This window comes from Lampris incognitus, chromosome 14 (assembly GCF_029633865.1).
Source record: "Lampris incognitus isolate fLamInc1 chromosome 14, fLamInc1.hap2, whole genome shotgun sequence".
Classification (NCBI taxonomy): Eukaryota; Metazoa; Chordata; class Actinopteri; order Lampriformes; family Lampridae; genus Lampris; species Lampris incognitus.
The window spans coordinates 31,938,636-31,960,563 of NC_079224.1; the positions used below are offsets into that span (position 1 = coordinate 31,938,636).

Genomic DNA, 21,928 nt, shown 5'->3' on the forward strand with positions numbered 1-21,928 from the left:
GCAGCCCTGCTGGTAATGTCGGCTTTTCTCTATTGTTCCACTCCCCCAGCAAGAGACCCTCAGATTTTGACCAATTGACTTTTGCAGAGGAAGTTTGTTCGTTTAAAGCCAATTTCTGCTAGAGAAATTGTACATCGTTTTGAATTGTTATGAAAACCATGACATCGTCAGCGTATGCTGATAAGCTAACTGCAGTGGTGATGTTCCCTGAAAAGGTTAGTCCTGGGAGCCCCTGCCAGAGCTGAAATAAAAGTGGTTCAATGGCCAGGGAGTACAGCATTCCAGATAAGGGACAACCCTGTCTTATACCTCTCTTAACAGAGACAGGTCGGCTGAGTCCACCTCCTACCTTCAACAGAACACTGGCTCTGGAATACAACAACTTGATCCAGTTAATAAATGTATCCCCAAAACCTTGAAGTGTTTTGAACAGATAGCAATGATCAATCCTGTCAAAAGCCTTCTCTTGATCTAAGGAAAGCAGGCCAACATCCAGCTCCTGGAGCTTAGATATGGCAATAATGTCCCGTATCAAAAAAAGATTATCCTTAATTTGTACGGTCAAGAACACAGTACGTCTGGCTGTAATGTACAACCGTATCCATACACTGTTTGAGTCTATTTGAAAGACATTCTGCAATATCTTATAATCAATACATAACAATGAAACTGGCCTCCAGTTTTTCAGTAGGCCAAGATCTCCCTTTTTTTGGTATCAGTGTCAGGACAGCCCTTCTACAACTCAAAGGTAGAGTTCCAGAGTTCAAACATTCTTTAAAAACATCGTGTAAGTCTCGTCCAATTAGAGTCCAAAACGTCTTGTAGAACTCTGAAGGAAGTCCATCAACTGCAGAGGTTTTGCCACAGCTGAGCTGTTGAACCGCCGCAGACATCTCGTCAAAGGAGATGGGGGACTCCAGTGAAGTCACCTGTGTTTCACCCAGCTGAGGCAGTCCCTCCAGTATCTCTCCCACACAGTCAGAGTCACAGGTCTCCGCACTGAACAGGCTGCTGTAAAAGTCTATGGCCAACTTCCTCATCTCTGATGGATCAGTTGTTATTGCCCCACTGGGAAGTTTGAGATGCATCATCACATTGTTCTTTCTAATTTTTCTCTCGAGTTTAAAGAAAAAAGAAGTTGGAGCATCTATGTCTTTGATGGTGGCAATTCGGTTTCTGATTAAAGCACCCTTTGCTCTCTCATGTAGGAACCTACCTAAAGCCTTCCTCCTACTTTCCCAAGTGCTGCTGTTGCTATCGTGTCCAATAATTACTTCGTTTTCTAATATCCTAATTTCTCTCTCTAATTCATCAAGACAGATTTTCTCCACACCGAGAGTGTGTTGTTTGTATTGCTAACATTAAATCCTAATTTGTGTTTTTCCTACCTCCCACCATCAAGCTAAGCCCTCAAAATCTTTCTTCCTCAGCCTCCAATGACTCCAGAAGTCAGAGAAGAACTGACAGAAGGCTTTATCATGCGTTAGCTGCACATCGAAGTGCCAGTAGGAACAGTGTCTAAATTGAACTTGTAAGGAAAAATCTGTCACTACTAAATGGTGATCTGAAAATCCCACGGGGATTGCTGTATGTTTGATTGAGGTAAATCCTGTCCAACCTGGCTGCCCTCACACTACCCTCGGCAGCTTTTACCCATGTGTATTGCCTAGCTGTTGGATTAAGTGTTCTCCAAACATCCGTAAAGTCGTTTTCTGCGACCACAGTGGACAGAAAAGAAGCTGACAGTGGATGGGGCTCTTCTGAGTTTCTGTCAACTGTAGGGTGTGTAGCGCAATTCCAGTCTCCTCCCACCACTATGATTGAGCCACTATTAAATTGTTTAAGTTTATCCCTCAGTTTAATGAACAATCTCAAGCGATCAGTGCCTGTATTATAAGCATAGGCATTTATAAACACAAAAGGTATTCTTCGGATTGTTGCCTGAACTACTTGGCTTCTGCCCTGCTCCACTTCACATGTCAAAGCATTTGTTAAAAGGAGGCGCTGCGAGAAAAGAACAGCTACACCTGCACTAAAGTTGGTACCATGGCTAAAAAACAAAAACAAAAAACTGGCCTGCCCAACTCATTCCCCACTCTATCTCGTTGTCTACAGAGCTGTGTGTTTCCTGTAGGAAGAGCACATCTACGTATGTTCTTAGGTCTACTCAGCTCAGCTACCACACCTCGCTTAACTCTATCCTGTCCTCCATTGATATTTAGACTCCCTACTCGCAAACTGTCCATTAAAAGAAGAGAGAAAAGGAAGGATGAGACAGTGAAACCTTTCCAAGAGAGAAAAAAACACCTTTTTGTGTATCACCTATATTTTAATTTCGTACATTTAAAGGAACCTTTCCTCGCCTTTCTTTCATGAGTTTCGTCAGAATCTTCTTTAGACGAAACCTCTTCAGTTTACTGAGCTCTTCTTATCCAGCCGTTTTTCTAATCTTCATAACAGAGTTAACAAACCTGTCCAAATCTGAGAAGAAATATGATACTTCCACAGACTGTCTGCCATTGGTTTCGTCAAGGAAATCATTAATCTCCTTCAATGAGTATGGCTGCTGATTACCTTGTGACACAATATCAGTAAACTGAGATAGGCTATCATCCTCTAACATGTCCTCATCTTAATTTCCAGCGTTTTCAGTGTGACTCACCTGCAGGGACCTGACTCTCAGCCTCAGCTGAGTGACTGTCTCTCGCTGGTTCTGTCTGTCCTCCGTCTCTGCATACATCCACATCCTGTGCTTCAGTACCACTCAGATTACTGTCATTTACAGTGTTGCTTTCCTGCTCAGTTGTTACATTTCCCTCCATACCAGGTTGCGGATCACCGGTTGCGGTATCTCCCGCCGCCTGCTGCGCTGTTTGCGGGCTACCGCCCTCAGCGGCGCCACCTGGCCATGGCTCGCCTGAACTGCTGCCCGTTGTGGGCTCCCTGTGCGGGCAGGATGAACGTTTGTGGCCGACATCGCCGCACTCAAAGCATTTCATGCTGCCAGAACTTGCATGCAAAGTGAAGAAGCTGTGTTCGTATTTGACTTTAAATGACACTTGTAGATGTTCTGAGGGATCGTTTAAATACATGAAGGCCTGTCTCTGCAGGGAGTTAGCATGCTGCAGTCTAGCGTCGTCACAACCCAGACGAACTGTTCTGAACCCGCTAGCAAACTTTCCGAAATGACTCAGTTCTCTTTCAATGAGCTCGTTCGGGATAAACAGAAGTACGCCTGACACGGTAACACGTGTCGACGGCACAAACAATGGCGAGACGGCTACAAACAGATCGTCCAGCACCAGGCCTCTCTCAACCAACTGGTGGACTAAACGCTCCTCTCGGAGAAAAGCCACCACGGCTTTATTCATCCGAGAGCCGTAGGTGATGTTCTCATAACCGACCTGTTCTCCTGCAGCCGGGAGAACCTGTTCCACAGTGTACCGCGAGTCGACCACGACTCTAACCCCGTGTCTGATAGACAGGGGAGGCGAGCCCTCACCGGGGAGGGACGCCATACTGCACACCACCAAACGCCGACCAGCTACTCCAGTCACTTTCCAACAACCAGCAACGAAGTACAATTAAACTTCTCTCACCTTACCGTGTAGAGAAGAAAAGAAAGGTGAAAGCAGTAGAGAACAAGTGAATTAAGCCAAAAAACACGCTCAAGCTCATTCAACGCCCTCACTCACGCTGACGCACCCAACCTTCCCGCATGCAGTGCAGAGAGAGAGAGACAGACAGAGAGAGAGAGACAGACAGAGAGAGAGAGAGAGAGAGAGAGAGAGAGAGAGAGAGAGAGAGAGAGAGAGAGAGAGAGAGAGAGATGACAAAGAGAGGCAGATACTGAGAGTGAGAGAGACAAACAGAGATGGCAGAGAGAGACAGACAGACAGACAGACACAGAGAGAGAGACTGACAGAGAGATGACAATGAGAGGCAGACACAGAGAGAGACATACTGAGAGTGAGAGAGACAAACAGAGAGATGGCAGAGAGAGACAGACAGGCAGAGAGAGAGAGAGACTTTTTTGACCTTTAACCAAGTCTTTAATGAGCCAATTTTCCATTCACATTAAAATAACAATATTAACACGGATATTCATATACATAATGAAACACAACAATCCCCATATACAATAAAAACAAACAAATACAGACGGACAGACAGAGATACAGACAGACAGAGAGAGACAGACAGGGTTAGAGAGATAGATTTTTGATCCAGGTATTAAATGGACAGTAGCGATGCAGACATAAATCTTCTTTTCTTTTTCAAATCAGACTTACAATCTGGTCAACAAAGGCAGAGGGATTTTCAGCCACACAGCCAACAGCAAATCTATGTCTCAGTCAAATATCCCAGGCTTTAGCCTTCTTGGATTATTTTGTTAATTTTGATCTAGATGGAACATTCATGTATGCAAAAGAATATGATGAAAATATGAAAATAAGCTATTTGTAACTTTTATTGTGTGTGAAAAAGGCTTAACTGTACAGCCCTCTGAGTTTAGTTGTCAACAGACTCCTGCACAGTCATTTGTGTAGTTTGTTGACCAACTCTAATAAAGATACCGTCCCTGAGCATGTTCACCTCTCTACAGCTATCGTTTTACCATCTCCATACATTAAAGATACAGACACGCACGCACGCACGCACGCACGCACGCACACACACACACACCGAGAAAGTGAGAATGTAACCCGGTTTTAGTTGTGATTGGAGTTGAGATTTTGAAATAATTAATGTTCATTGAGCAATAAGCTTTGAATTCTTGTTATCTCTTGGTCAGATTTGACCAGAAACACCAAATAAGTCGTCACGCGGGGCCCTACCCCATCCAGCTCGTGACCCAGTGGTTCCAGTCTGATACTCCCTGGTCTGTGATGATGAGCTGCTCAGCAACTTGCCCCTGTGTTCCCAGTTATACGGTAATGTTGCTTATATGTCAGTCATGAAGTTGCTCAGTGCGCGCGCGTGTGTGTGGGAGGAGGGAGCTCTTTTGGCCGTCTGTAACAATGATCAAACACTTGAATGCTAATATACGCTTCAGTTCGACTTCAAAGCCCCCTTTTGGGTCACTTTATGGGGGTTCAAAGGTCATTCAAGGGGTGCCTAACCCTGGCAAAGCCCCTTATAATTCAGACCACACTGTAAACTGTGGGACTCTGGAGGCGACACACAACACGTATGGTCGACCATAACTCATGGTATTGATGGTGTTTGTGACGTTTGTGAATTCATAATAATAATAATTGTCAACATGATTCATTCTCAATGCATTTGGGGAGCGCTGGGGGTATTTTGGGGGTTACACATTGCATATTTTAAAATAGGATTAGGAATTCAGTTGGTTTAAAAGATGTGGACACGTGATGAAATGGGAACGTAGTGGTTACTATGGTAACTGTCTTTAATAGTGACGTGTGGAGGGGCTCTGGATGTAAAAACACACGAACCTTAATCATAACCATGAAATCAATCATATAACGGCCTCTTTTGTGGGTTAATAATCCTTAGAAAGTGGTGTTTATTTCCCTCCCCGCGATGAAAAGAGACGCTTATGCTCAAAACTGTGTGCCCCTTTTTCCACACCTGGGGCGCTTTGTGGGCTTGAGATTGTAAATTATGAAATATAACGATTCGGAATGAAGTTGGTTAAAAATGGGGAGTAACTACACAGTACGAGATGGGTTGCTATGGTTACTCATAACGAGTTTTATAGGGCTGCTCAAAAACAAAACAAGCACCGCAAGTAGACGGACCCCAGTGGTGATAATCCCGCCACTGATCGTAACAGCGACTTCTATGAATTGATCGTTCATAAGCAGATGCGTTTCTTTTCCACACCATGACATCCCCGGAATCCGTTCGCCGCTAACGCGCTCCACCGCTCCACACCGCCCCTCTCGCCTCGCTCTTCCCTCCTTCCAGCCGTCCGTGCGCGCGGCGCGGTGAGACGGAGCCGCCTCCGCTGCTCTTCGGGAGGGAGCGGAGAGGAGCGAAACGAAGCGACCGAGATGGCGAGCGTCAACATGGGGCCGAGGCTGCTGCTCGCCGCGCTGCTCGTCGCCGCCGAGGCGGCCGCCGTCCGCGGCTTGAACGGCGACGAGGACCAGAGCGTGGACACGGAGTGCAAGATGAAAAGCGTCACCGTGTCGGCGCTGCCGTTTCTGCGGGAAAACGACCTTAGCATCATGCACAGCCCGTCGGCCTCCGAGCCCAAGCTGCTGTTCTCCGTCAGGAACGATTTTCCCGGAGAGATTGTGGTGGTCGACGACCTGGAGAACACCGAGCTCCCTTATTTCGTGTTGGGTGAGTTGATGCGGTGCTTGGTTGCGTCCGCGGCCAGTTGGTCGCGGGCGTGATTTTAACGCGTTACTCGCTCATTTGGGATGTTGCCGTTACACCTGAGGCGTTACAGTGTGACAGTCTCTCCGACACTAGTTCAGGCCTGACTCAGTACTCAGCCCTTGTATTCACGATATAATTGGGGTTTTGTTTTTCAAAGGAGATTCATAATTCAGTGTACACCACCGCAGCTTAGTGCTCGGATAAGCCCCTTACTTGTAAACCAGCCTGGCGCCTTTTGATCACAGCAGCATCGCCTGCTATGTCACCAGTTAGCACACGTTATTGCAATAGAAGGCCGTGTAGCATCGGAATGCTAACAAAACAAAACTCCCTGCCAACTGCAGCCGTTGAGATTCAGCACATCTGGGGCTCTGTCACGAGGCTGCTTCCCCACATTTCATTCCCTCCCCCAGCTTTCACATGCAATTGGGCCCACTGACAACTTTTCAACAACCATAGTCTGCAACCGAGGCGCCATTTGACACTACCTGTCGCCCAGTGTGCAGCTGACAGTCTTTCGTCTCTGCAGACTGGGTGAGAAGTAGACTACTGTCACCCGAACTAAACGTTAAAAACTTTCTGCGTGACTTCCTCTCCAGACTGCTGGGTACTCCCTGAATCGTCCCTATCGTGTTTCTCTCCGATTCCTTAATATCATTTGGTGTCCAGGATAAACATAGTCATGTGTGTCCACGGTAGTTTCCTCCTCCTGGTGCATTTTAATATCAGAGCTTATCATGTGTAGGCCACGTGTGACTGAAAGGGAGGAACGTTTGCGTTTTTGGCTCTGCTGTCCGCTGTCCATGGTGCTGATTTCAAAGCTGAACCCGCCGCTGCGGTTTGAACACATGGCCTACCCTGTTTGATCAGACTCGGATCCAGGACCAGCCTTTATGGGCCCAGTATGATTTACAAATGCAAGATTATATTTTTTCTTCTTCTTCGGTTGTCACTTACTCTCAATGTACTTAACAAGCACAGACATCGTAACGTATTCCGATGCAAGTTTACCTGCAACAGTAGATTACAGCAGCATTCATTTGGGCCGCTGTGGTGTGAAGAATACACGAATCCCTTCGTGCAATGACACACGCTGCTTATTATGCTGCTCTCTTAGGACAAGTTTCATGCTTTGGAACTTTGGGTGGACAAGTTCACCCACTTTACCCACCTATTGCATAGGTTTGTTGCTGTTATCTCTCTCTCTCTCTCTCTCTCTCTCTCTCTCTCTCTCTCTCTCTCTCTCTCTCTCTCTCTCTCTCTCTCTCTCTCTCTCTCTCTCTCTCTCTCTCTCTCTCTATCTATCTATCTATCTAGATGTCCATTAGGGCTGGGCATTAATTCAATACTATTATTAATCACTACTATTGCACAGTTGTTGTATCGGCCTGAAATGTGGATATTGCCATATTGTGATACACAGTTTTGTTGTCTATAATGAGAATTGATTAACTATCTATCTTTTTGTCAGTCTAGCTGTCTCTCTGTTGATCAATTAATTCACCAAGCAGATAGATAGATAGATAGATAGATAGATAGATAGATAGATAGATAGATAGATAGATAGATAGATAGATAGATAGATAGATAGATAGATAGATAGATAGATAGATAGATAGATAGATAGATAGATAGATAGGGGCGGCATGGCCCAGAATATAGAGTGGGTCGTCTAGTAATCGGTTCATGGTTTGATCCCCGGCTCCTCCAGAGAGCGTGTCGAGATGCCCTTGAGCAAGACACTGGATCCTGAATGTGTGACATACACTGTAAAGCGCTTTGAGTGCTCAGTAGACTAGAAAATAGCTATATAAATGCAGTCCATTTACCATTTAAGATCGATAGATAGATAGATAGATAGATAGATAGATAGATAGATAGATAGATAGATAGATAGATAGATAGATAGATAGATAGATAGATAGATAGATAGATAGATAGATAGATAGATAGATAGATAGATAGTCTCATTTTCAGACAGGTAGGTTTGTACACGTCTATACTACATAGTAATATATCTGACTGCAGTGCACATGGTGTTACTTCAGGTTAAGCTGGAGCCTCCTAACAGCGATGTGGACGGCGCAGCTCTGAGCCGCCAGCAGAATCCATGGTTGGATCAGCAGGCCCCCAAACCGACAAGTATTGATGTCTGACCTTTTGTGAAGTTCTGTACAGGGAAACGTTCCCCAAAAAAGGGGGGAAATGTTTCACCGGTGTGAAGCAGCACCACAGATACATCGACTGCATTATTTTTGCAGAGCATTTCCCTCCCCGGTGTCCTTGCTACTTACTACTCCAGCCCAAAACCCGCCGTCGCTCTTTTAGAGGTTGCTGTGCAGTATGTGTAGGAGAGGGTACCTGAGGGTGGGTGGGGGTGGGTGGGGGTACGTTTAACTGCATGCCCCATGGCAGTGAATCAGTGATGCTCTACGGTGCGGCCCCCGATGTGTTTGGAAGACGTATTCTCTTGCAAGCCACCCCGAAATGGGAGCAACGCATTGGTAACCGGTTGTGTCGCCAAACTTTTTTTTCTTTGTGTCCCAGATAAGTTTTGATGTTCCACTTTGTGAAAAGCAAGGTAACTGTGAACAGTGCAGGGCTACGTGGGGTGTATTTAACAGACACAGGGGTGATGGGAACGCTTACGTGACGACTACGCCTGTTTAGTTGTCTGCAATGTTGCTGAGTCCCTATTGGCTGCCATGAGACCGCTGATGCTCTCTGCATCATTAGCATCCATGGGGCTAATTGGACAACAGTTAATTCTTTACGGGGAGGAGGCGAACAAGCAGAAGAAAGCACACAACAACTACAAAAAAACATCACGTAGGATCGGTGTTGCATATTAATTAGCTTAAATTCGTGCCTCACATGCGCTTCCCTGGGCGAGCGTTGTTGTTGGGGAAGGGGAAACTTTTAATGAAAATTCACACAGGGGACTTCAACACACTTACACAAACACTGTGCGAGTAACTTTTAATTAACTCATTTGTCGGTTTGTTTATCCATCTATTTTTATCCATTCAGCTATTTATTTTTTTATTACTAGGCTTTTTTTTTAAAAATGTATTATTATTGTTTGGACACACCTTTACAGCGAAAGAAGGGGCCGGTATGTGGTTATTATTCAGAATATTCCGTTTGTTGTGTCGTCATCAATTAAGAGCAATTTTCATTTAATTTTATGGTGCCATTGACAACAATAAAACAATTAGTTAAGGTGTTTAATTTGGGCTTCTCAGCGGTGTTATGGTGAGGGATATGACTGCTTCGCCGAGGTGTTGCCCACTGTGTTGTGTTGTTGTCGTCTTCGTCTTTGCCAACAAATAACAGACTAGTCACACTATGGTTGTTTTTGGTGTGCCTTACTGTTGTAGTGGATGCCTTGTTGTTTTAGTTGTTTCACAATGATAGCCCATTAATGTCTTCCTCTAAGGATTTTTCTTTTCTAACAATTGGGAGAACTTGTGTTGTGGGACGAGGGATTGGCATTCACCGGCTATGCTATGCTATGCTATGCAAGACTATGCTATGTTATGCTATGCAAGACTATGCTATGCTATGCAAGACTATGCTATGCTATGCTATGCAAGACTATGCTATCCTATGCAAGACTATGCTATGCTATGCAAGACTATGCTATGCAAGACTATGCTATGCTATGCAAGACTATGCTATGCTATGCTATGCTATGCAAGACTATGCTATGCTGTGCAAGACTATGCTATGTTATGCTATGCAAGACTATGCTATGTTATGCTATGCAAGACTATGCTATGCTATGCAAGACTATGCTATGCTATGCTACCAACCGCGTGTCTGCCAAGTCAGAACGGTGTGACGTAATGCAGGATAAATATTGAAGGCTAGCAGGCGCTACCCTTAAATTTCTGGACATTTCAATGTTTTCTGCACCTGCATGGAGACGTGGTGGGAGTTCCATAGACTCCATGCTGAAACTTACAGCCTCATTTATGAATTTTAATTACATCCAGGTCGGATAGCGGTTAAGGTTAGGTATTGTTTAACCCGCCTTGTCTCATACAGATGTTTAAGTCACCGTTGACCTGTCGTGTCTCATACAGACGCCAAATGGTGCCTTACATCACACGTCAACAATTGTCAGCAGCGTAGATGTATGACGCAATGGGATAAGAAGGCATTAAAGTTGCCACAGATTTTAGCCTCCAATATTTATTCTGGCTGATGTCAGAGTCAGAATCAGAATCAGAATCATGTTTATTGGCCATGTAGGTTTGCACATGCATGGGATTTGACTCCGGTTTCGTGGCTCTCTCAGTGTACTTAACAGAAAAACAATGCTGCAATACAACAATCTCCAGATATATGCATGAAGATTGACTATAGACAGGCGAAATAAGAGCGGTATGGTGCAATGATGCAGAGAATATATCAGAGATGCTGAAATGCATGTTAGCAGGTTACTTACATACATGCCTGAGGTAGATGGACATGACAGAGCATACCAGGATAAGTACAATGTACAGTGTAATATATACAAAATGGTTGGATTTATTGACAGTGTTAAGTGTTCATTTGAATGACAGCCTGTGAAAAGAAACTGTTTTTATATCTGGTTGTTTTGGTTTACAGTGCTCTGTAGCACCTGCCAGAGGGGAGGAGTTGAACAAGTTGTGATCAGGGTGTGATGGATCTGCAGTGATGTTGCCCTGCGTGGTTCCTGAGTCTGGAGATGCATAAGTCCTGAATAGAGGGCAGGTTGGCACCAGTGGTTTTCTCTGCAGACTTAACTGTCTGTTGTAGTCTGTCCCTGTCCTGTTTGGTGGCCAAACCAAACCAGACAGTGATGGATGTGCGGAGGACAGACTGGATTATTGCAGTGTAGAACTGAATCAACAGTTCCTTAGGCAGGTTGAATTTCTTGAGCTGGCAGAGAAAGTACATCCTCTGCTGGGCCTTTTTGATGATTGTGTCTGTGTTGGATGCCCACCTTAGGTCCTGAGAGATTGTGGAACCCAGAAATCTGTAGGTTTTCACCGTAGACACTGTTCTGTTGAGTATGGTGGGGGGGGGCAGTGTTGGGGACTCCTCCTGAAGTCCACCATCATGTCCACTGTTCTGAGCGCGTTCAGCTCCAGGTTGTTATGGCCGCTAGCTGATCAACCTCCCGTCTATATGCAGTCTTGTCACACCCTGGATAAGGCCAGTGATGGTTGTGCTGTCTGCAAACTTCAGGAGTTTAACAGACGGGTCACCTGAGGTGCAGTCATTTGTGTAGAGGGAGAAGAGTAGAGGGAAGAGCACACATTCTTGGGGGGCACCAGCGCTGATTGTCTGGGTGCTGGATGTGATTTTGCCCAGCCTCACCAGCTGCCTCCTGTCCATCAGGAAGTTTTTAATCCACTGGCAGATGGGGGCTGTCACAGTGAGCTAGGTGAGTTTGGAGTGGAGGATATCTGGGACGATGGTGTTGAACGCTGAGCTGGAGTCCACCAACAGCACCCTTGTGTATGTCCCTGGGGAGTCAAGGTGTTGGAAGACGCAATGCAATCCCATGTTGGCTGCATCCTCCACTGACCTGTTTGCTTGGTAGGCAAACTGCAGGGTGTCGAGCAGGGGGCTCGTGACTTCCTTCAGATGTATATTAGTATAATTCAGTAAAACTAACTCAGTAAACTAAGCATAACTAATGTTATACTGTCCTAACTTTGGAGACACTTGGTTGGTAGCATAGCATGAGAATTCTCATCCCACGGCATCCTATATTGATACGTTGTGAATATAGGACGCCGTAGGATGAGAATGGGCTCACAATTGCATTGTATTAATCCACACCCTTGCCCATAGTTTGCAGGTAGAAATGTCATTTGATTTGGATTTGATAAATCCTCGAATCTGCTTGGGAACAGACATCTTCCAACCTCATCAATGCTTCACCTAGCACCAATCTTACGCCAAATGCATTACTTATAGACTTCTACTCTATACGTCTGCTAAAGAAATCAGTTTAAAATTTCAAACTGGAACTATTTAGGAGCTGATTTAGTGATGAAGCTTCAGAAAAGAAATAAAGGACTTGTGTAAAACCTGCTTCTAAGTACTCTGTTTTTAAATGTCCGTTGCAGTGCAGTCCAAGAAGCCCAGAGATGCTGTTACGACTTCGGCCTCTTGCTTTAGTATCATACATTCTGCTGACACTGAGGCAATACAAAAGGTTCCCTCTGGGACAGTGGCTTGAGCCGTATTTGCTTTGGCAGTGATTGGCTCATTTGGTTGGTGGGCTCAGAGGAGATGCTGTCTTAAATTATGCCTCGTTAATATTTTTTTTCTTAGAAAAAAAAATCAAGACTTACGATGGTAAAAAATGGTATAGAAAAAAGAGCCCTATGAGCATATCTATGAGTGCATATCTCAATCAAACTGATTTTTTTTTTATCCTGACACTCCAAGATGTATCATGTCCTCTCATGCATGTGTTAGAGTCCACCTGAAAACCCACCCTACCTTACATATAAACCCCTTATGCAGTACAGTCCTGGAGTACAGAGCAGCCATGTTTGTGAAAAAATCTCTTGCATGTTTATTTTTGCTGTCGTTTATCGTCCACTAGGAATGGACAATATTGGATTTTTGTTGATATGTAATAACCAATCAGTTCCGTGGTAATTTGGGCCAATACTGATATTTTTCATTTCATTGCAGTACCACCGCGTGTCTTAGTTCACCTGTTATTGTTAACCTATTGTTATACTGTAGCTTGATGCTTACACTGTTTCCAGGTGTTACATTGGTGAGTTACTTCAACTTTAAACAGAGAAAACATGCAACATTTATTACGTCATAACATTTTCAGATATCTCTGCTCTTGCATTTGAGGTACAAAAGGTCAATCCTTGAAAATGTTCCCTGTAAAATGCTGACTATCACACAGTTGCTTCATGTCAGAAGGACCTACTTGGGGCGTCCGGATGGCATAGCGGTCTCTTCCGTTGCCTACCAACACGGGGTTCTCCGGTTCGAATCCCCGTATTGCCTCCGGCTTGGTCGGGCGTTCCTACAGACACAACTGGCCGTGTCTGCTGGTTGGAAGCCAGATGTGGGTATGTGTCCTGGTAGCTGCACTAGCGCCTCCTCTGGTCGGTTGGGGCGCCTGTTCGGGGGGTAAGGGGGGAATAGCGTGATCCTCCCACGCCCTACGTCCCCCTGGCGAAACTCCTCACTGTCAGGTGAAAAGAAGCAACTGGCGACTCAACGTGCATAGGAGGAGGCATGTGGTAGTCTGCAGCCCTCTCCAGGAGCAGCGACCGGGACGGCCCGGAAGAGTGGTGTAATTGGCCGGATACAAATTGGGAGAAAAAGGGGGGGAAATAAAAAAGGACCTACTTGTCTTAGTAGAGCAACCCGTCTTACCTTCAACACCTGTCGTCGCTCACTGTCATTATATTGGTATTGTAACGATCACGGATGAATAGGCTCGGTAGCCCTTGGCTAGCGGGTCGGACCCTTTAGTCGACTGGTTAACATTGTCGCCCGCGGTGCAGGAAATGCGGGTTCGCATACCGGCTGTGGCGACGGATCCCGCGAGTGCTCCCGAATTCGCTGGTGTCAGCAGTCTGACACCACAGCTGGGACGCGGACCCGTGTCTCCTGCACCGTGGGCGACAACGTTAACCAGTCGACTAAAGGGTCCGACCCGCCAGCCAAGGGCTACCGAGCCTACTCATCCGTGATCGTGTCAGTATTGTAGCGGACTTTATGGACATAATTCACCATAATAGGTTCTGGTCGCTTTAAGAAAGTGTTTCCGGGTTGGCAGGGTGATCTACGGCGATGATTGGTTGGAACAGCGCCATGTTACTGGGCTGTTGGTTTGTGAATAAAACGAAAGGCACGCGTTCGTGTAGTCAATGAGAGAAATTGTCCATCTCTACTTTCCTGCAATTTATACAGTATGACATACTGGGCAGTATTTTGATATCAGTCCCAATGCCAATAATACCCTTTTACGCATTTCTACACGATACTGACAACATGACCAAAATATGGTGCACCCCCCCTAATTTGCACCCCACTATGCACAAATAATAAAGCGGCCAAGATTCTGTAAGCAACAAAGTCTTAATTTTGCTTGTTGCAGTTCTGTCAGTCAGTATTGAGCCGCCCTCAAGACAAATTGGAGAGAAAATCAAGCATTCCTGGATGAAAAGTCAGGGAACCTGTACAGTGATTCGTATTGAAATAGCAGTGGTATAATAAAGGGCCTGCTTCAGTGTTTCAGCTTGGCGTCAGACATAACGTGACACTGGTGCTGTGACGCTCACGAGCCGGTGAAGCCAGGCTCACGCCGGTCCTAATGAAGTAGTCACGCTGAGACCCCAAATCAGCGGACGTGTACACTGTCAGAAGGATTTTGCCAAGCTTTGTGAGTGCGCATTTAACTTGCTAATTCCGTTTCGCTGCTTTCCAAAACACCGCTACTCGGAGTAGGTGGGTCAACAGGCAACAGCTAGATTCAGATCGCAGACGGATTTCTCCTCCAGATCCCCTGAAGCCGGGGACACGCCATGCGGCCATACTGTCGCCGTGTCTTCATGACTGGGGCGAGGAAGTGGGTGACTGGGAGGCTTCCAGAGAAGAAGAACTAAATAGAATTAATTAAGTCGACTGTGGGAGCACATGCCCCGTGGGACATTTCGGCACCCTGCACTCGTTGTCTTTACGTGCCTGACAGGTGCATGCTGTAGTGGCCATGTTCCTTTGACTGTTGCCCCATCTTGACTTTGTATTTACAGTTCTTTCGAAATAAGCAAGTGACATGTGATTTTAGATGAACGTACTCTTGTGGACTGTATTACAAAAACCGAAGTAAAGAGGGCGTCCGGGTAGAGTAACGGTCTATTCTGTTGCGTACCAACATGGGGATCGCCGGTTCGAATCCCCGTGTTGCCTCCGGCTTGGTCAGGCGTCCCTACAGACACAACTGGCCGTGTCTGCGGGTGGGAAGCCGGATGTGGGTATGTGTCCTGGTCGCTGCACTAGCGCCTCCTCTGGTCGGTCGGTCGGTCGGGACGCCTGTTGGGGGGGGGGGTAGCGTGATCGTCCCACGTGCTACGTCCCCCTGGTGAAACTCCTCATTGTCAGGTGAAAAGAAGCGGCTGGTGACTCCACATGTATCGGAGGAGGCACGTGGTAGTCTGCAGCCCTCCCCGGATCAGCAGAGGGGGTGGATCAGCGACCGGGGCGGCTCGGGGAGAGTGGGGTAATTAGCCAGATTGGGGAGAAAATTGGGGCGAAAAAAACGAAGTAAACGGACTGAGAATACTGCTTGCTAAGGTCATTTATTTAAATGATACTTCAATCTTCAGAAAAGCTGTCGATTAATTTATTTTTTCTCAAAATTTCACCAGAATATTTCAGCTTTTAACAAAACAACCTATGACATTCTGCTCGACCCGGTGGGATTAGTATGTAAAACCTCGTTTTCAGCACTTTTTTGTTTTATTTTACGTGGCACCATTAGGAAATGCAGATTTGAGAGCGTTACCACTGGGAGGTTGACAGACAGGTTTACTTTCCCCCCTCAGTCTGTAACAGGACTAATTAGACCGGCTCATGAATAAACTGCTGCTTCAGGTATTTCCACCCTTCTCCTCCCATTTACAGCCGACACCACGTTGCTCATTACTGGTTTTCACTAATGCAACAGCACCCGCACACACACACACACACACACACACACACACACACACACACACACACACACACATCCAGGTTTGAAGCTATTTTTACCTGGCTGGGACAGGGGTTTTCTTCCAGGGATTTTTCAGCCCCCTAGAAATTCCCCAAACTGTCAGCCTACCAAGGAGGCGAGGGAGGCTGTGGTGATATCTGCCCTGCATCTCCCCTGCTTTCAGCCCCCACATCTCGCATCTGGGCTGCAGGATCACTGTCGCAGTGCTGTGAAGAAAATGTGCTTTCGGCATGAGGCAAGCTCTGAGGGCTGTTTGGTTTGTTCGCCAGGCCTTCTTTGCAGATAGGAAAGTTGTGTGTGTGTGTATGTGTGTGCGTGTGCGTGCGTGCATATGCGCATTCGCATGCGCGTGTGCGTGTGGGGGGGTACAAGAGAGATAGGGGAAGACTTGCTGAAACTGTTTCCATCGCAAAACCAAACCTATGCGCATCCAGGAGGGTTGAGAGTTTGAATACAGTAAAACAAGAGAAGAGAAGGGAGGGAGAAGTGGGGAGGGGGAGGGAGGGGGTTGGAGAGGCACCATTAAGTTATACAACGCAATAATTGTGTGTCACGACATGACAACATCCAAATTTCACCTGAAACAGTACAACTGAAACAAGGTAGAGGATAATATTAAATTACTACCCAGGCGGGGGCATCAGAGTAGCGTGTTGGTCTATTCCGTTGCCTAGCAACACGGGGATCGCCTGTTCGAATCCTCGTGTTACCTCCGGCTTGGTTGGGCGTCCCTACAGACACAATTGGCTGTATCTGCGGGTGGGAAGCCGGATGTGGGTATGTGTCCTGGTCGCCGCGCTAGCGCCTCCTCTGGTCGGTTGGGGCGCCTGTTCGGGGGGGGGGTTGTAGCGTGATCCTCCCATGCGCTACGTCCTCCTGGCGAAACACCTCACTGTCAGGTGAAAAGAAGCAGCTGGCGACTCCACATGTATGGGAGGAGGCATGCGGTAGTCTGCAGCCCTCCCCGGGTCGGCAGAGGGGTGGAGCAGCGACCGGGACGGCTCGGGGAGAGGAGTGACTGGTCAGGAACAATTGGGGAGTAAAAAAAAGGGGGGGATTACTACCCTGGCCTTATTGCCCCCATGACCAACAAAAGAAGCTTTTGTAATTGCGTTATCATTCTTAATAAGATGTGTGACCGACTGGTGTAGCAACTGATTTACTCCTTTACTCTACTTTACTCTACTCATTGCTCCTTTATGTTGGAGTAATGAGGCAAAAAAAAAAAACCTTTAACAAACTAAATTACAACCTTAACGTGCTAGAAAGGCCAGTTCGCCGGCCTCGTTTTGCTGCTTGTAGGCATAGCTTTCAGAAACGCTATAATAGCATCGTGCCCACATGATGTTTTTTCTTCTTCTGGCTTCTGGATGGAGAACAGAAAGTGCCGTCTGCATGCAGGCTCGCTGAGGCCTGTGGGAGTGGGCCGGGTGTCGCACAAACAGTCAGACACAGGTGACGAACATGTTCTCAGGCCTGCGGAGGATTTCTGCCTGTCTGTAATTTATGGCACCCCACGAACACCTTCAGAGAGCTGCTCAGGTAAATACAAATGATTGGAGGGTCTCATTATAACACGCACTCGCGCACACACACACACACACATCTGCATGGACACTCCACAATCCCTTACTTTTATATTAGAAAACACAATGTGTCCCCCAGAGGGTCTGAGACCAGCTCCAAATCAAAAGGAGCGTCGACTATTTTCTGGGTTTCTCTCTCTGACGCCCTCGTTTCATCATCCTGGTAAAAGCACATCTCAATCTTCTGCCGTCACCCCCCCTCTCCCCCCCTCCTCCCCCGGCCTCGATCTGTCAGTCTCTTGACCTCTGGGAGAGGCCTTCACTCCCAGGAAGTACATCGATTTCAAAGACCAGTCGCTTCTTACAGAGCTGGTTTGTTGTGGCTCCTGGTTCAAGTCTTGCTCCTGGCAAATGCCCCCAGCCGTAATTCTCCTGATGAGTGGCTCGTGAGGAATACTGCCGGAGATGTGAATATATGAATATGCTCATCCACCTGATTTTCATTGTAAAGGGTAGTTGCGTGTTTTTTTTCCACAACCTGGTGATTTTTTTGAATTTTTTTTTTCTTTTTGTCGTTTCCGCCATTGTGCATATCAGTTATGATATAAATTTACCCGCTAGCTTGATTTTGGAGGTTTTGGAGAAGGGACCATCTCTCCTCCACACATGTCCCAACCATCTCAATCTTGCCTCGCTTGCTTTGTCTCCAAAGCGCCCAACCTGAGCTGTCCCTCTAATATACTTGTTCCTCACCCTGTCCTTCTATATTGTTCTTACATTATCTAAGAGGATGTGTATCACCCATGCCGCTAATGCCATATTGGTAAGGCCAGTCATGTGCGCTTTGAAAGTGCAACCTGTCCTCAAACACACTGTTGACTGATCTTGTAGTAAGTATTATGTGTATGTATGTAGATTACAGCCCCCTCGCCCACACAGTGAACAGAATGACAGGGACATGCTGTACATGTGCAACTCATTACACGTATGTCACATAATGTAATGAGTTGCACACAAAGCTGTTCAGCTCTGCTGGCGAGATGATGCCAACCTTAATTCACAACACACTACACAACTAAGTAGTTTTAGCAATTTGTCACTTTAATTTATAATTTTAAGCTATATATATATTGTGGTAGGAATGAGGAAAAACACAGGAGACCAAGACGAGTTTGATGTTTATTCCTCAACTCCAAAAACCAACTGCAGCAGGAACAACCCTGCACCGGCGAACCCGGGAACGTAAACCACGCCCCCAGCTCACAGTCCTGCTGGGTGAGAGGCATAGCCCCTAGTGTCCGCCACACAGCCCCCCCCCCCGAACACCCAGAAGGGACTCCCGGAAAGAAAATTAGTGTCTCACTGGAGGCTTAAGCAGCCTGCCATAACGGCTGCGCCGTCCCTCAGCCGAAACAGTAGGTGAAACACAGTCCAAAGCCGGCTGAGAAGCAGAACGCTGAACCCGTGAAGACACTGCCGGGGTCCTGGAAGGAGGACGACCCCGACGGGGAACCTAGGCCGGAAACACAACTTCGCCTGCCACCCTGTGCGCCGGTTTAAGCCTATCAAGCGTGACACGCTCCCTACGCCCACCCATATCTAGCACAAAACCCTTAGGACCCGTCTCAAGAACCCGAAATGGCCCATCGTATGGGGGTTGGAGGGGCGAGAGGTGAGCATCATGCCGTACAAAAACAAAACGAGCCGACATGAGCTCCGCAGGCACGAACGACCGCGGAAAACAGTGGTGAACGCGGCCTGGAACCCGAGTGCTGTTGGACAAAAAAGGATAAACGGCCGGACGGGGTCGAGGAGCGGAACTCCCAGGGACGCGGAGCGGCTGACCGAGCACCAGCTCAGCGGGTGACGCGTCGAGGTCCTCCTTAGGAGCCGAACGCAACCCGAGCATAACCCAAGGTAAACGATCCACCCAGTTACCATCCGAGAGCGCAGCGCACAGCGCGGCTTGAGCGACCGGTGAAAACGTTCACACAAGCCGTTAGCCTGAGGGTGATACGCGGTAGTGCGGTGTACCTGCACACCCAAGGATCGTGCAAGTGCCGACCAGAGCTCTGACATGAACTGGGGGCCCCTGTCTGAGGTGATATCTGACGGAGTGCCGAAACGGGCGACCCAGGAGGAAAGAAAAGAGCGTGCAACATCCGAGGATGTTGTGGAGGATAGAGGGACAGCCTCTGGCCACCTGGTGGTCCGATCTACCATTGTGAGCAGGTGCGTAAAACCCTGTGAAGAAGGTAGAGGGCCCACCAGGTCCACATGCACGTGGTCGAAACGTCTGGCCGGGATCGGAAACGGTTTGAGGGGCGATTTAGTGTGCCGGTGGACCTTAGCGCGCTGGCACGCTACACATGCAGCTACCCACCCCTTGACGTCCTTGCGGAGGCCAGGCCAGACGAACTTGGAACCGACCAACTTCACCGACGCCCGAACTCCAGGGTGCGAGAGGGAGTGAATCGAATCGAAAACTCGACGACGCCAGGCCACTGGAACAACGGGGCGGGGACGGCCAGTGGAGACATCGCAGAGGAGGGCAGGACTGCCTTCCTGCATCACAGCGTCCTCTAGCTTGAGACCGGTACGCGTTGACCTAAGGGCAAGGACGTCCGGGTCGCTGGGCTGGTCGGCAGCCATAGCGGAGAAATCCACACCGAGGTGCACAGGACACACAAGCACACGCGACAGACAATCAGCAACAGGGTTGGACTTCCCGGCCACATGCTGAACGTCCGTTGTGAACTTGGAGATCGCCGCTAGGTGGCGCTGTTGACGAGCAGACCACGGCTCAGTCACCTTGGACATGGCAAAAGTCAGCGGCTTATGATCCACATAAGCCGTGAATGGGCGACCCTCCAGCAGGAAGCGGAAATGCCGGGTTGCAAGGTGCAGTGCCAGCAACTCCCGGTCAAAAACGCTGTACTTGCGCTCTCTATCCCGCAGTTTGCGGCTAAAAAATGCGAGTGGTTGCCACGCATTCGCCACACGCTGTTCAACCACAGCCCCCACGGCTATGTCAGACGCATCGGTTGTTAAAGCTATGGACGCCGTCGGTGTGGGATGGGCGAGGAGGGCAGCGTTAGCCAGGGCGCACTTAGCTCCGTCAAAGGCCTGGACCTGTTCGGGAGTCCAGTCGACAGGGTCGTTAGTCTTCTTAAGCCGCAGGGCTTCGTAAAGTGGCTGAAGGAGGTGGGCAGCGCGAGGGAGGAAACGGTTATAGAAATTCACCATGCCCAAGAATTCCTGCAATGCCTTAACAGAGACTGGGCGGGGAAATTCCGCCACCTCTTGCACCTTAGAAGGCAATGGGACCGCGCCTTGCGGCGAAATGCGGTGACCCAAGAAGTCAATCACCGGCAGTCCAAACTGACACTTGGCCGGGTTGACTATCAGGCCGTGTTCGTCCAGACGACGGAAAACCTGTTTCAGGTGCGCCAGGTGCTCTTCAGCTGACGGACTGGCCACTAATATGTCGTCGAGATAAACGAACACGAAAGCAAGGTCACGCAACACCGAGTCCATCAGCCTCTGAAAGGTTTGCGCTGCCCCCTTCAAGCCAAAAGGCATGCGCATGAACTCAAAAAGCCCAAACGGGATGATCTCTGCGGTCTTGGGCACGTCCTCTGCGCGCACGGGAACCTAATGATAGCCGCGCACAAGGTCCACCTTAGAGAAAATAGTGGTACCTGCCAGGCGTATGGAAAAGTCCTGTATGTGTGGGATGGGATAGCGGTCATTGGCGGTGACATTGTTCAGGCGGCGAAAATCGCCGCAAGGCCGCCACGACCCATCCGCCTTGGGCACCATGTGAAGCGGCGAGGCCCACGGGCTGTTGGAACGCCTCACTATACCCAGACGCTCCATGATGGCGAACTCCTCCTTAGCTGTAGCCACTTTCACCGTGTTGAGGCGCCGCGCGCGCGCAAAAACTAGCGGTCCCGGAGTGGGAATGAAATGTTCTACCCCGTGTTTAGTAACCGCGGTGGAAAAGGCAGGCGTAGTCACCGATGGAAAATCCGCCAGCAAACGCTGAAAAACATCCCCTAATGCTAAAAAGTTAGCGTGTGTTAACGGCCCGGCTCCCCCTGTCTCGCACGGAACAGTGGCGAAAGACACAGCACCAATTAAACGGCGGTTTGCAACATCAACCAGCAGACCATTAGCACACAGAAAATCCGCGCCGATAATAGGAACAGTAATGGCGGCCACTACAAAGTCCCACTCAAAATGGCGCCCGTGGAAGCAAACAGTCACCAACCTTGTGCCAAACGTCGCAATGGACGAACCGTTAGCT

At 47.9% G+C, this 21,928-nt stretch overlaps 1 protein-coding gene across 1 annotated transcript in view; it reads left to right on the forward strand.

The window, feature by feature from the left end:
- The first annotated feature begins 6,023 nt into the window (after positions 1-6,023).
- Positions 6,024-21,928, forward strand: part of astn1 (astrotactin 1) — a 552,260-nt gene continuing 536,355 nt past the window's right edge. The window contains exon 1 of the mRNA XM_056292697.1: positions 6,024-6,318. Coding sequence (XP_056148672.1) covers positions 6,024-6,318 — 295 coding nt within the window. The remainder of the gene's footprint in view (positions 6,319-21,928) is intronic.